Consider the following 12,318-nt stretch of genomic DNA (forward strand, 5'->3'; position numbering starts at 1 on the left):
TCAGTGTTTTCCACTGCCACACCACTGACATTTGGGGCCTGATCATTCTTTGCTGGGAGGATTCTTGTACAGTATAGCAAACCCCCACCCGCAACCCCGTTTAGCTGCATTCCCAGTTTCTCTACCCACTGGATGCTTGTAGAACCTCTTTATCCTCCACCACATGTGACAATCAAAACCATCTCAACATTGCTAAATGTGCCCTGGGGGGCAAAACTGCCCCCAGTTGAGAGCCACTAAAGCAGAGGAAAGCCCAAAAAGGAGGTGGTCAGAGGGGCAGGGGACTGCATGAGCCAGCCCTCCCTAACTTGGAGGGGTTTAGGAGGTCCTCAGTCTACCAGCCAGTCAACTCACTGCTCTGCCTATAAGTTTGTACAACCTGCACTCTACCCAGCTGCTGTCTACACCCATGTTCCTAGCTCAACTACAGTCTTAGGAGGGGAAGAGTTGGGCTTTTATGTGAATTATGGGGAAATGGCTCACCAGCCAAACCACTCCAGCTCTGGCTGTGGGTTTACAAAGAAAGATTAAGTAAAAGTTAATAAAAGTGTTGCTGTGTCCTTGGAATACAATGTTAACTTCTTCTTGTGGGTCAAGGTCAACGTCTGAAAAAACACACCACTGGTTATGCTCTACAACAGCTGCATTGCTTAAGCTTCAACAAATAAAAACCCCTTTCCAAATCTCAGTCTGGATTACAAATATACAACCAATTAGGATTAGAGCAAGGAGATAAGAGGCAGTCAACCCACTGGCCAGGGCAAGAGGACCCCCACCCCATGTTCCAAGGAAAGATGGACAAAGCTGCCTCAGTTCAACTAAGACAAAAGCAGAAACAATCAGTCTAGAGGAAATGCATTTTTAGATCAACCAAACATATTTAATACAAAAACCTTTTAATATACAAACTGTAATCAACAGCATCCACATAGCAGCGAAGAGATGGGGAACATGGCTAAGGAAGGTGGTTTTCAGGGTCCCTACTGTTTCCCATGCCTGCAATCACTCCGTAGCCTGTGAGAGCATAAGGTCTTATCAGAGGGCAAAGGCAGCCAGAGGTCCTGATGCCAAAACAAAGCCTGGTCAGCGGCTGCTCCAACAGTGGCAGCCTCCAGGGAAATCCAGGTCCAGTTAGGAGGTAACAAGAAGGTGGTTGTGACTGAGGAGAATCAACCATTATTCCTCAGCATCCAGCTGATCACACTTTTGCGAACAGAGTTTTCCAGGGGCTGCTGGATTGAAAAGACCTAAAAATTTTTCTGGGAAAAGGACAGAAATTGTGTCCAAGTCTACCTTCTAACTCAGATTCCTTGACTCCAGAAAGCTGGGTGGATCTACTCAAATGTTTGGGAAGGGAAATGACAGAGCCTTTGGTCCAACAGGGCTGGAACCATTGACCAAGAAAGCCTCAAGGAAGGCCAGGGAGGTCTGTGGGAAGAGGTCTGGGTCAATGGTACTTACATGGGAGTCTGGTGACACAATGGCTTATGTGTGAAAGAGAGAAAGGACACAAGTTAGAGAGAATTAAGAACTAAAGCACCTGCTTTTTATAGGCCAGGGCAGTAAAGGTGAGAGCATCTTTCTGGGCTGAGGTTGGGAGAGACCGGAGGCCCATTCTTCCCTCAGGGATCAATGTGATAGGGCTGAATATAGTTGATGGCCCCAAAGTCTTCCAGGTGGCCCCCAGAGGACTCTCTGGGAGGCCTAACTGCCCACTCCAGATGTGTTGGGAGACTGGCCATAGTCCTAGCAAGCCCCAGGTAGGGCCTGGAGTCCCCCAGTTAAGACCTCAGTTAGATGCAGTCCATGGAGTTCTCGGGGAGGAGGCCAGGGATGCAGCCAGGGAGCCCCAAGCCCTTGACAGGGGTACAGCTGATGGGGAGGCTGCAGCTTAGGGCAGGGTCCTGGTTCTCTATGGCCTCCAGCCTGTCCGTGTTGTTGTCCCAGTTGATGTGGAAACGGGTCACTCGGGGATTCGAGGCCAAGATGTTCCGTTGGAGCTGGGGCAGGAAGAGAAATGTCAACTGTCAGCATGCCCTCTCATTACTCCCACAAAGCCAGGGCACCCCTAGTCTCCCACCCCAGACCCATGAAGAGCAGACCTTGCTTTTTCCATCACCAACAATATGTGTGGCACTCCAGGGAATGCCTGTGCACCACGATTTAGGGCCAGGACCTATCTAATCTTAATTCTGCAAGGCATGCTTCTGAGAAACAAAGACCTCTCTCTCTGAGCACTACTTGAAAACTTTAAAGTGACCTTGGCTCCTGAATCAATCCAATGACTCAACTCCCCCCAAATACAAAGGAGCCAGATGATCTAGAGCAGGGCGTGGAGAGCGACCCCACCTGAGAGAAGTCTGGCTTTGGGGGTGGGTTCTCCCGCAACTCTGGGTCGGGGTACTCATTGTTGACGTAGTAGCCCACACGGATGAACTCCTGCCCATGATAGGTGCAGGTGATGAGGACCACGGTCACACCAATGGCGTCGCTCTCAGGGATGAGGGATGGGTTGGGAGCATCGGCCTAGGGAAAACACATCCTGAGCTTAGAACGGTCAGCTCTGAATTCAATGTCAATGAATCAACAATAATGCCCAATGAGGTATTTAAACACACCTAAAACAAGGTTATGTGTTGACTGGTTGACAAAAATGTGAGATATAGGAACCTAGCCCTGTATGTCCTATGGGGCCATGGTTCAGTACTCACTAATGCACTGTTCACAGCAGGTTTACAGAATGTAACTCCTGTGAATAATGAGGATCAACTGCGAATCCGTGGTTCATGGTAACAGTCATGACACAGAGATGGAGGAAAGAGAGGTGTCTGAAGTACCGTTGAGAAGTCAGACAGCTCTTGAGAACAGAGCGAGAACTTGAACCTGATCTTTAGGCCACTAAACCACACTGTGTGCTTTGGGGTAGAAGCGGATGTTTCTAGGTGTCAAAGCCTAAGGCCTCCTTTCTTACCTGAAAGACGAACATGTGTCTCCCTGCTGGGATAGGGCCGACCAGCACTGAGTCTAGGATTTGATCAAACTCCTCACTCTCAGCTGAGCCAACGTAAATTATCTTCCACTCTAGGTCTGCAAGGACATAGGGTGTTAGGGAATTGAAATAACGTGACAGCAAGAAGGCAGAGAAAGGGTCTTCTCATGTCAGTTTTGGAGAGATCCTTAATATGGTGCAAGATTCATATTCTCAACAACACCTGACATCCCTGGGCACTACGTGCCAGGCACTGCAGTCCTGAACACTGGGCAGGCAGGAAACTGACTTCCAGTGGGAGTGGGAAATTTCTCCTATGGGCTGAGCTTTGCCAGGCGACCTTGACTCTGCACATCCAGGGAAACTCAGGCCTCTCAGAGCCTGAGGGCAAACCGTATGGCAGAGGCTGAATTAAGACCCACGTGACAGAGGCGTGCTGAGGAGGGAACAGCAGGGAGTTGGGCCATTTCAGGGCCCTGCCCACTGGGTACTGGGATAGGAAGCAGCATCCTCTTTCACACACAGGGACCGGTGCCACAAAACTAAGTAGATCCCTCGACAACTGGGGCAGGGCGGCAGATTCCAATACAGCAGGACAGCCAGCCAGCAGGAGGGAGAAGACAAGGCTGCTGTGGGAGCCAGCCAGGCCCCCAGGTCTTTTAGATCCAGCACCAAGTCATGCCTGTTTATTGGCCATTGGGTGACCCATGACTCAATCAACAAATATGGCATCATAGGCCATCCTCTTAACTCCAACTCTCTTGTATCCGATCCAGTAGAGGGGACCCCATCCCTCAGTCTGTTCCGGCAAGATTAAAGGAAAAGTGCTTAAGGAGACCTTGCCCATCAATCACAGGAAATTCCCAGTGACCACTGCCTCTTGCAAGAGATCCAAGTGTACCAGGGGCAAGGTCACGTTAGTACAGGGAGGCTTGGCAGGAGACCTGGAACTTATTTTAGGTTCTCTGAAATTACACAACCTACCACTCCAGCAACTGGGGGAAGTTTCACAAGCTGTGATTTTCACAGGAAGCAAATGCTCTTGGAAGCTGCCCTGTTCCCTGGTCCAGTGTCCTGCAAGTGCATCCAACTTCGGAAGCACACTGATGCCGGGCCACAACTACGGAGGTTGGTCATCTGAGCCCCAAGCTCTTCCTCGATACACTGGCTTCCTGTCCCTTTGCAGTTTCACCCAGGCCTACTCAGGGACTCTATCAGATTTGAGATACAATGACACCCGCCCACTCCAGACTCACTGGGGTTCAAACTCTAGTATCTTTTATTATTTGCAGGGAGGATTAAGTTTATTGATCTATTTTTGTTACAAGTGGTGACATAACTAGACATGTTTGGAACCAACAGAAAATCAGCTAGCTGTTCTCACCTTTCTCACCCAGGTCTAGATTTTGGTATCTTTCCTATCTTTCCTTCTGGTCTCTCCCCCATCACCAGTTGGAATCACATGTGTGTGCATTTAACTAATGTGCTGGGGAGGAGAGATAGAAAGAAGACAGAAAGAGAGCAGGCTCAGGGCACACCAAAGGCACTTGATGTTCAATACTGTTAGGCAAATCTGAACAAAGACTGTGTGGGTGCTGACTGGAAGAGAAAACACACTGAATGGGTGGCCAGGCAAGCAGACCACAATAGATCCCTCAATACCTTAGAAATTAACCAAATAATTAATGGGTGATGAGAAAAATATTAACTCAAAAGTTGGAGGAGCCGATAAAATCATCTACAGGACAAGAAGAGAACCTATACATTGGAATCATCTTAAAGTTGAAGTGTTTTAAGTGCCATACTTAAGTGGCATCATTTTTTAATATAACCGTTCTTTAGAATTAGATATGGAATATCAGTCACCAATACAGCACAAACTCCCTCCTATAAAACACAGGACACCATTATATACATGTAACATGCGTACTTAACGTTCAGGGCAATTTCTTTTTTACTTTTAAATATGTTTTTATTGAATTTTTTTTAGAGGAAGGGAGAAGGATAGAGAGCTAGAACATCAGTGAGAGAAAGACATCATCAAGCGGCTGCCTCCTATGTGCCACCCACTGGGGATGGAGCACGAAACCTGGCATGTGCCCCGATGGGGACTTGAACTGGTGACCTTTTAATTCATAGGTCAATGCTCAACATCTGAGCCACACTGAAGGTGCAATTTCAAAGATAATTTGACTACATTTCATTTTGTCTTTACACTCTAACTTTATGATCTAACCACTGCACAAGATGCTCCTCCACTATCTATGAAAGCGAAACCAAAACCAACGGCATGATAAAAGACGTGTAGTTGAAATAGCTGAGGAACCTGTTTCCTGCCTTAAAAAAAAATGTATCCAGTAGGTCTTTTTCTGTTTGTCATTTTATTTTTATTCATAATAAAGATGAACTTTGGCCTGACCATAGCTGTGGGTCAGATCATCTGGCCCCATGACTTATTCCAGCAGTGCCTGTTGAATTTCTCAATTGAAGGGGGCAGAAGGACAAACCTAATGTGTTTAACGTGGACCCATGTTTTGGAAGCATCTATTTCCACACGCTGAGGACAAAAGAGAGCAAAAGGTGTCTTGTCAGATCTGTAGTTGCTAGTGTCAACATAACAAGACTGAGATTTCCTCAGTATCTGAGGCTTCTAAGGCAGGTCCACTCTATTTTTGGGGGGGCAGGCAGAAATCAAATTCCTTTTGCTCTGTGGGAAGAGGCAGAAAGCAAGTTTGATAGGTTAGAGCCCTAAGGGTAAGAACCACAGCCTGGATTTTCAGGCCAGAGTTACTTCCCAACTTGAGTTTCTCTGGGCAAAAGTTTTATTGTCTTGGTGTAATTAATAATAGTACCTGCTTTGCTCTCTTTTGAGAGTCCTGATGGTAGAAAAAGTTCTATGATCAGTTCTATTTATGTTTCACTTCTAAAATAGAGGATGCATTCTCTCCCAGGTTTCAGTAAAGATAAAGAACCCTGGACTCAGGCTTTGGCTGGTTTAGCTCGGTGGATGGAGCATCAGCCTGTGAAGGGTCCTAGGTTCAGTTCTGGTCAAAGGCATATGCCTGGGTTGAGGGCTCGATCCCCAGTAGGGGGTGTGCAGGAGGCAGCAAATCGATGATTCTCTCTCATCACTGATGTTTCTCTTTCCCTCTCCCTTCCTTTATGGCAGTGGTTCTCAACCTTCCTAATGCCGAAACCCTTTAATACAGTTCCTCATGTTGTAGTGACCCCCAATTTCATTGTTACAAATTGAACATAATTAAAGCATAGTCATTAATCACAAAAACAATATGTAATTATATATGTGTTTTCTGATGGTCTTAGGCGACCCCTGTGAAAGGGTCGTTTGACCCCCAAAGGGGTCTCGACCCACAGGTTGAGAACCACTGCTCTATGAAATCAATTAAAAAAAGAAAAAAAAGAACCCTGGACTCAGAACAAGCCCTAAAATGTCAATTATTCTACCAACCAGCTATGTGACCTTGGAGAAGTCAGTCTGGTTCTCTCTAGTAAAACATAATGACCAGCAGGTTGACTTTGGACCTCAACTCGGATTCTATAAACAGATTATTAAATAACAGGCAGGGGCTTCCTAAGAATACAAATACTAGATAATGACCACACAGTTACTTTTAAATGCAAGGAGCACAAGCAGGCTAACTGAAACCTGATCTCCTGCCATTTGGGAACTGTGCATCCCTTAACCTATTAGCTCCTTATATCTCCTCTTGGCTTTAAAACACAATCTTATTACACAGTGACATTCTACACTTAATTTATTTACACCCTGCCTTGTTACAGAAAGGATTTACCTGGACTTATTCTATAGTTAGCCACAAGTAAACGACATAATTTAAAAAGAAGAGAAACTAGGGAGAGACTGATCCATTGGCCCAGCACACAAACATCTCCAACCCTAAACTAACCCAAGTGGCTGGCTTTGCAAGCAAACTGCCCAACTACCACCTAGAGGTGCTGATTAGTACACCCTGGCCTCCCAGGTCTCCACTCTTCAGCTGCTGCCTCTTCGCTTTTTAACCACCAAGTGATGAAGTGGATGGAGGGAGTACAGTCGTACCTCAGAGATACTGGGGGTTCAGTTCTGCCCCACCATAATAAAATGAGTAGTGATCTTTTTGCTGGTGAGTCTTATCTTCAATTTGTAAAAAATGCAACATCTGTGAAGTGCAATAAAACAGAGGTAAGCCTGTACTTCCTCCTGAAAGTGGTGGCAAGACTTCCTGGGTGACCTTAAATTTTTAGATTTTTATAGACCTTTCCTTGAAAGGTCTTTCATTTTCTGTGGCTTCCATCTTCTCATCTATGAGATGAGAGCCTTTATGTCACACAGATGAATAAGTACATCTATGAAGGCACCTTGGAAAAGATGCCCGAAGGGCTGTGACCTCCTAGCTGACTGTTTGAAGCTGGATACCAACATGGTTCGGCCCACCCTACCCGACCTAACCTCCAGATTTGGGGTCAGACCAACAAAAGTGCTAAAAGAATTGCGGCTGTAGGTCAGCTGGAACCTGGTGCGCGCAGTGGGAACTGTGCAAGCATGTCAAACGCGCGGCCAACGGACCACATGCCTCCTTTACATGTTTGACATGCTTGGATGCTTGCCTGGCTAGCCCACTCTTCAAATTTGAGTGTGCTCATCAAAGCCCACTGTCAGGGAAGAGTGAAGAATGGGAGCTGGGAGACTAAGTTATCCTCAAAGACCGGAGCTGGAACCGAGGCCGGTTGGAGCTCAAGGAGAGGATTGGGGCCAGGCTGAGGAGGAGGGAAGCCAGGTTCTAGGGCAGTGATGGCGAACCTTTTGAGCTTGGCGTGTCAGCATTTTGAAAAACCCTAACTTAACTCTGGTGCTGTGTCACATAAAGAAATTTTTTGATATCTGCAACCGCAGTAAAACAAAGATTTATATTTTTGATATCTATTTTATATATTTAAATGCCATTTAACAAAGAAAAATCAACCCAAAAAATGAGTTCGCATGTCACCTCTGACACGCGTGTCATAGGTTCACCATCACTGTTCTAGGGCATGTGTGTTGGGATAGAAAACACGGAGAAATTGCTGGGGTATTTTAAGGATCAGAGGTTGGGGAGGGGATTATTGTGTGACAAACGGGGAGATGGGGTGAGTGAGGTCGTGTCACAGGGCGAGGGTCTTTCTTCACCGGGATAAAGGGTGATAGGAGGGGTTCCACTGGGAAAGTTGGGAAGGTGCCTGGGAGAGAGGCCTCTTACAGGGAAACTGGGGGAGGAGGTTAAGGTTTCCACGGGCAATGGGAGGGGGCTGGGGGCTGGAGTCTCCCTAGGAAAAAAGTGCGGTGGGAGTGTCTCGCCAAAGAAGAGATAGGTGGAGAAGTCTGAGTGGCTGTAACGTTAATATAAAAATCTTCTATACAGAAATAGAAGACGGGGTGGTTGAGGGTCTCCGCAGGTTAAAGAATGGCGGCTGAAGCTTCCATATAGAAAACGGGAACCCAGAAGCTCCGCAGGAAAAAGTGTGGTTTGGGAGGATGGGAGGATGAGGTCTCCCCCGTGGGAAACGTGCGTATCCGTGGTGGGGGGTGGGGTGGGGGAGGGGGGCAGGGATCGGGTTGGCCGTGGGGTGGGGGTAAGAGGTAGCCTCCACGCAGAGGTTAGAGCTGGAGAGGAAAGATCGGAATTGGGGGGTTATTTCACAGAGGAGGTCGAGGTTGGCCGCGAGGGTCTCTACGGGAAAGTCGGGTAGGCCACGGGACCCGGGGGGAGGGGGCAGTGTCCACACAGGCCCAGCCTCACCGTCCGCCAGAGCCTCATTGCACTCGAAGCTGATCTCGAACCGGAAAGGGCTGTGGAAAGGGCTCGGATTCTCCAGCACCGCCACGTTCAGCACCGATACCTTGGCCATCGCCTCGCCGGGCCGCGACTGAAGCCGAGGCTGGGTCCGAGCCCACGCCTGGATCCTGTAGGATCAGCGGGACAGCGTTGCCCACAGAGCCTCCCGCCGACTCGATCCGTAGACTGAAGTGCGTATACTCTCCGCGCGCCTCCTTCAAATAGCTGGCCGCACCCTCCGACCAATCACCGTAAACGCTCCCCGGCGGCGTGAGCACCCTCTTAGCCAATCCTGGAGCGCCGGAGGCGTGCGTCGAGACTCTCCGGACCAATCCGCGGAGCTCCCTCTCCGGGCTGTGCGAGGGAGGCGGGATCACCTCTTGGCTTCTTTGGATATCCGCCGGGAACCAATCCCCAGCGTCTCAAGACTCAGAGAACGAAGGCGGGGGTAGGCGGAGTCAGAGCACCAGGCTCTTGTCGGCCAATCCTGAGGGTTCCCGCACCAGCGTGGCCCGCCCTTCGCATAACCCTTCCGGGAGACGCATCTCAAGGGGAGCAGCGCCGCCAACTGCCGAGCGGTGGCGCGCGGCGCTCGCTTAAGAGGGCGGGAAGGGCGGTGCTCGAGTCCGCGGTGATTGGCAGCTGAGAATGGGCGGTGATAAAGCAGAATTTTTGAGAGGTTATTGGCTGAGAAGTCTCGCGGGGCGGGAGGAGAGGAAGACTTGGCTTGGGATTCGTGAGAAAGGAGCGGAAGTCGGCCCGCCGGCGCGGTGGAGCGGGGTGTGAAGAGAAAGAAGGGGAGTTTGCAGCCTCGGCGCCTGTCAACAGGTGAGCGTTAACCAGGAGCTTCTCTGAGGGGCTCCTGGCCCCGTAGGCCCAGCGGCGGCGGAGTCCGTTGTGAACGTTGTGACTCACCCCTGAAAGCAGATGGAGCAGCGGTACTGCGGCGCTGGGGCCCGGGACCTGGCTGTCAGCCCAGTTCGAATCCCTCCCTCGCCTCCTCGTGGGCCGCTGGGAGTCGTGTCAGGTGCACACCGCTGTAAGTAGGAGTTCGAGTCCAGCCTCTGCTGGAGTGAAGGGTCTCATCATTGATGTTTAAGCATAGTGATTAATCACAAAAACAATTATGAAGTCACTGATTTGTGACTTCATAATACATCTAGAAACTTCTCTCCATTTCCATGCCTTGCGGGCCACCGTTGCCCCTGCCAGGAAGACTCCCGGCGCCTCCGCACCCGCGCTCTCTGCTCCCCCCCGCGACCAATGGAAATAACTCATGCCACATACTTAATCTTAATTTGTTTAGTAACTACCTTTTTAAAAAGTTTAAAAACAACATCAAAACACATGGTGGGTGGGTGGGTGGATGAGTGGTTAGAGCGTGGGTCGGCGCACCTGAAGGGCCCTGGATTCGATTCCTGGTCCGAGGCATGTACCCCCGTTGCAGATTGGATCCCCGACCCGGTTGGGGCCTGTGCGGGAGGCAACAATCAATGGATGTGTCTCTCTCACATCTTTGTTTCTTTCTCCCTCACTCCCTCTTCCCCTCCACTCTCTCTAAAACTCAATGGAAAAAATATCCTGACAATTTAAGGGAAAAGAGGTCATTGCTCCCGAGGACTTAAAAAAATGTTGTATTTAATCCAGTATAACCAAAATATTTCAGAGGTGGTGGGTATAAAAAATACAAATGAGGTAACTTACGTTATTTTACTCTGCACAAGGTCTGTGAAATCCCATTCTTTTTACAGCTACATTTTCTTTTCTTTTTAAAAATATATTTTATTGTTTTTTTATAGAGAGGAAGGGAGAGGGATAGAGAGTTAGAAACATCGATCAGCTGCCTCCTGCACATCTCCTACTGGGGATGTGCCCGCAACCAAGGTACATGCCCTTGTCCGGAATCGAACCTGGGACCCTTCAGTCCGCAGGCCGACGCTCTATCCACTGAGCCAAACCGGTTAGGGTACAGCTACATTTTCATCAGAAATAGTTGGTCTGGCTTTAAGTTTTATAACATTTACAGTTGAAAATGTAAATTCTCATGCCCAAGCCTTCCCATGAAAAGTGTTCCATGAGCTCAATTGCATATTGGTTTTTAAATTGAAATGTTAGTTAACTAAAATTAAGTGACATGGAAAGTTCTGTTTAACAATGGAAGTAGCTATATTCAGCTGCTCATGAGCCCTTATGGCAAGTGGCTATTGTATTATTGGACAGCAAAGATCAAATTGGATTAGTCACTCTCCTGCTTATAATGGAAGTGATTTTCTATTTTTCTCAGGATGAGAACACAATCACCCCTTTGGCTCCACTGCCCCCATGCACAGCTTTGCTTTTCAATGGTTCAGTTACCTGCCTCAATCTTGATACGAAAATATGAAATGGAAAATTCCAGAAATAAACAATTCATGTTTTAAATAGTGCACTGTTCTGATTATCATGATGAAAAGTGAAATCTCCCCCTGGATGGTGTGGCTCTGTTGGTTGGGCATCGTCCCATGCACTGAAGGGTCATAGGTTCAATTGCCTGTCAGGGCACATATTCAGGTTGCAGGTTCAATCCCTGGTCAGAGTGTGCGGAAGGCAACCAACTGATCAATGTTTCATTCTCACATTGATGTTCCTCTTTTACTCTCTCTCTCTAAAATCAATAAAAATGTAAAAAATAAACACGTAATACCTAACTATTTAGTCAGGGGGCACTGACTGCTTTTCCCTTAGATTGTCAAATAAAAAAATGACAACAGCCAACACAACAATAGTCATCTGATGCAAATGAATCAAAATTATACCTATATATTTTTTTTGTCAGATCAACAAAACATATATTTTTTGGTCTACCACAGAATTTTAGTTTGTGTGCCATGAGATGAAAAATGTTGAAAATCACTGATCTAACGTATCAGAGAGACACCCCCCCCCCAATCACATAACATTTATTAAAGTAATCATTATAATTATTCTGTTTTATTATTAGTTATTGTTAATTTCTGACTGTGCCTGATTTAGAAATTAAACTATCAATGGCATGTGTGTATAGGAAATAACAGTATATTTAGGGATATATATTCATAGTTTTAGGCATCCTCTGGGGATCTTGGAACTGTCTGCCTCTGCTAAAGGGGCACTACTGTATTGTCTTTAAGACTCTACATGCTTTGTTTCCTACAACCCACAAGCCCCAACTTCAGGCCAGCCAAATTGACCCTCTCTTTGTTCCTTAAAAATCTGACATAGCACCGAAACCGGTTTGGCTCAGTGGATAGAGCGTCAGCCTGCGGACTGAAAGGTCCCAGGTTCGATTCCGGTCAAGGGCATGTACCTGGGTTGCGGGCACATCCCCAGTGGGAAATGTGCAGGAGGCAGCTGATCGATGTTTCTCTCTCATCGATGTTTCTAACTCTCTATCTCTCTCCCTTCCTCTCTGTAAAAAATCAATATAATATATTTAAAAAAAAAAAATCTGACATAGCACTCCCAGCTCAGAACTTCTAA

General features: G+C 47.5%; 1 protein-coding gene across 1 annotated transcript; it reads right to left on the reverse strand.

Moving 5' to 3' along the window:
• Positions 1 to 856: 856 nt before the first annotated feature.
• Positions 857 to 9,039, reverse strand: ASF1B (anti-silencing function 1B histone chaperone). Its single transcript, XM_081093185.1, has 4 exons — positions 8,785 to 9,039; positions 2,972 to 3,087; positions 2,350 to 2,526; positions 857 to 2,000 (listed from the first exon to the last, which is right to left on the reverse strand). Exons 1-4 carry the CDS (start codon positions 8,891 to 8,893, stop codon positions 1,794 to 1,796), a joined length of 609 nt encoding a protein of 202 aa, XP_080949311.1. The 5' UTR covers positions 8,894 to 9,039; the 3' UTR covers positions 857 to 1,793.
• Between the last annotated feature and the right edge of the window lie 3,279 nt (positions 9,040 to 12,318).

The sequence above is a fragment of the Myotis nattereri genome (genome assembly GCF_964212035.1).
Source record: "Myotis nattereri genome assembly, chromosome: 5".
NCBI classification, from domain to species: Eukaryota; Metazoa; Chordata; class Mammalia; order Chiroptera; family Vespertilionidae; genus Myotis; species Myotis nattereri.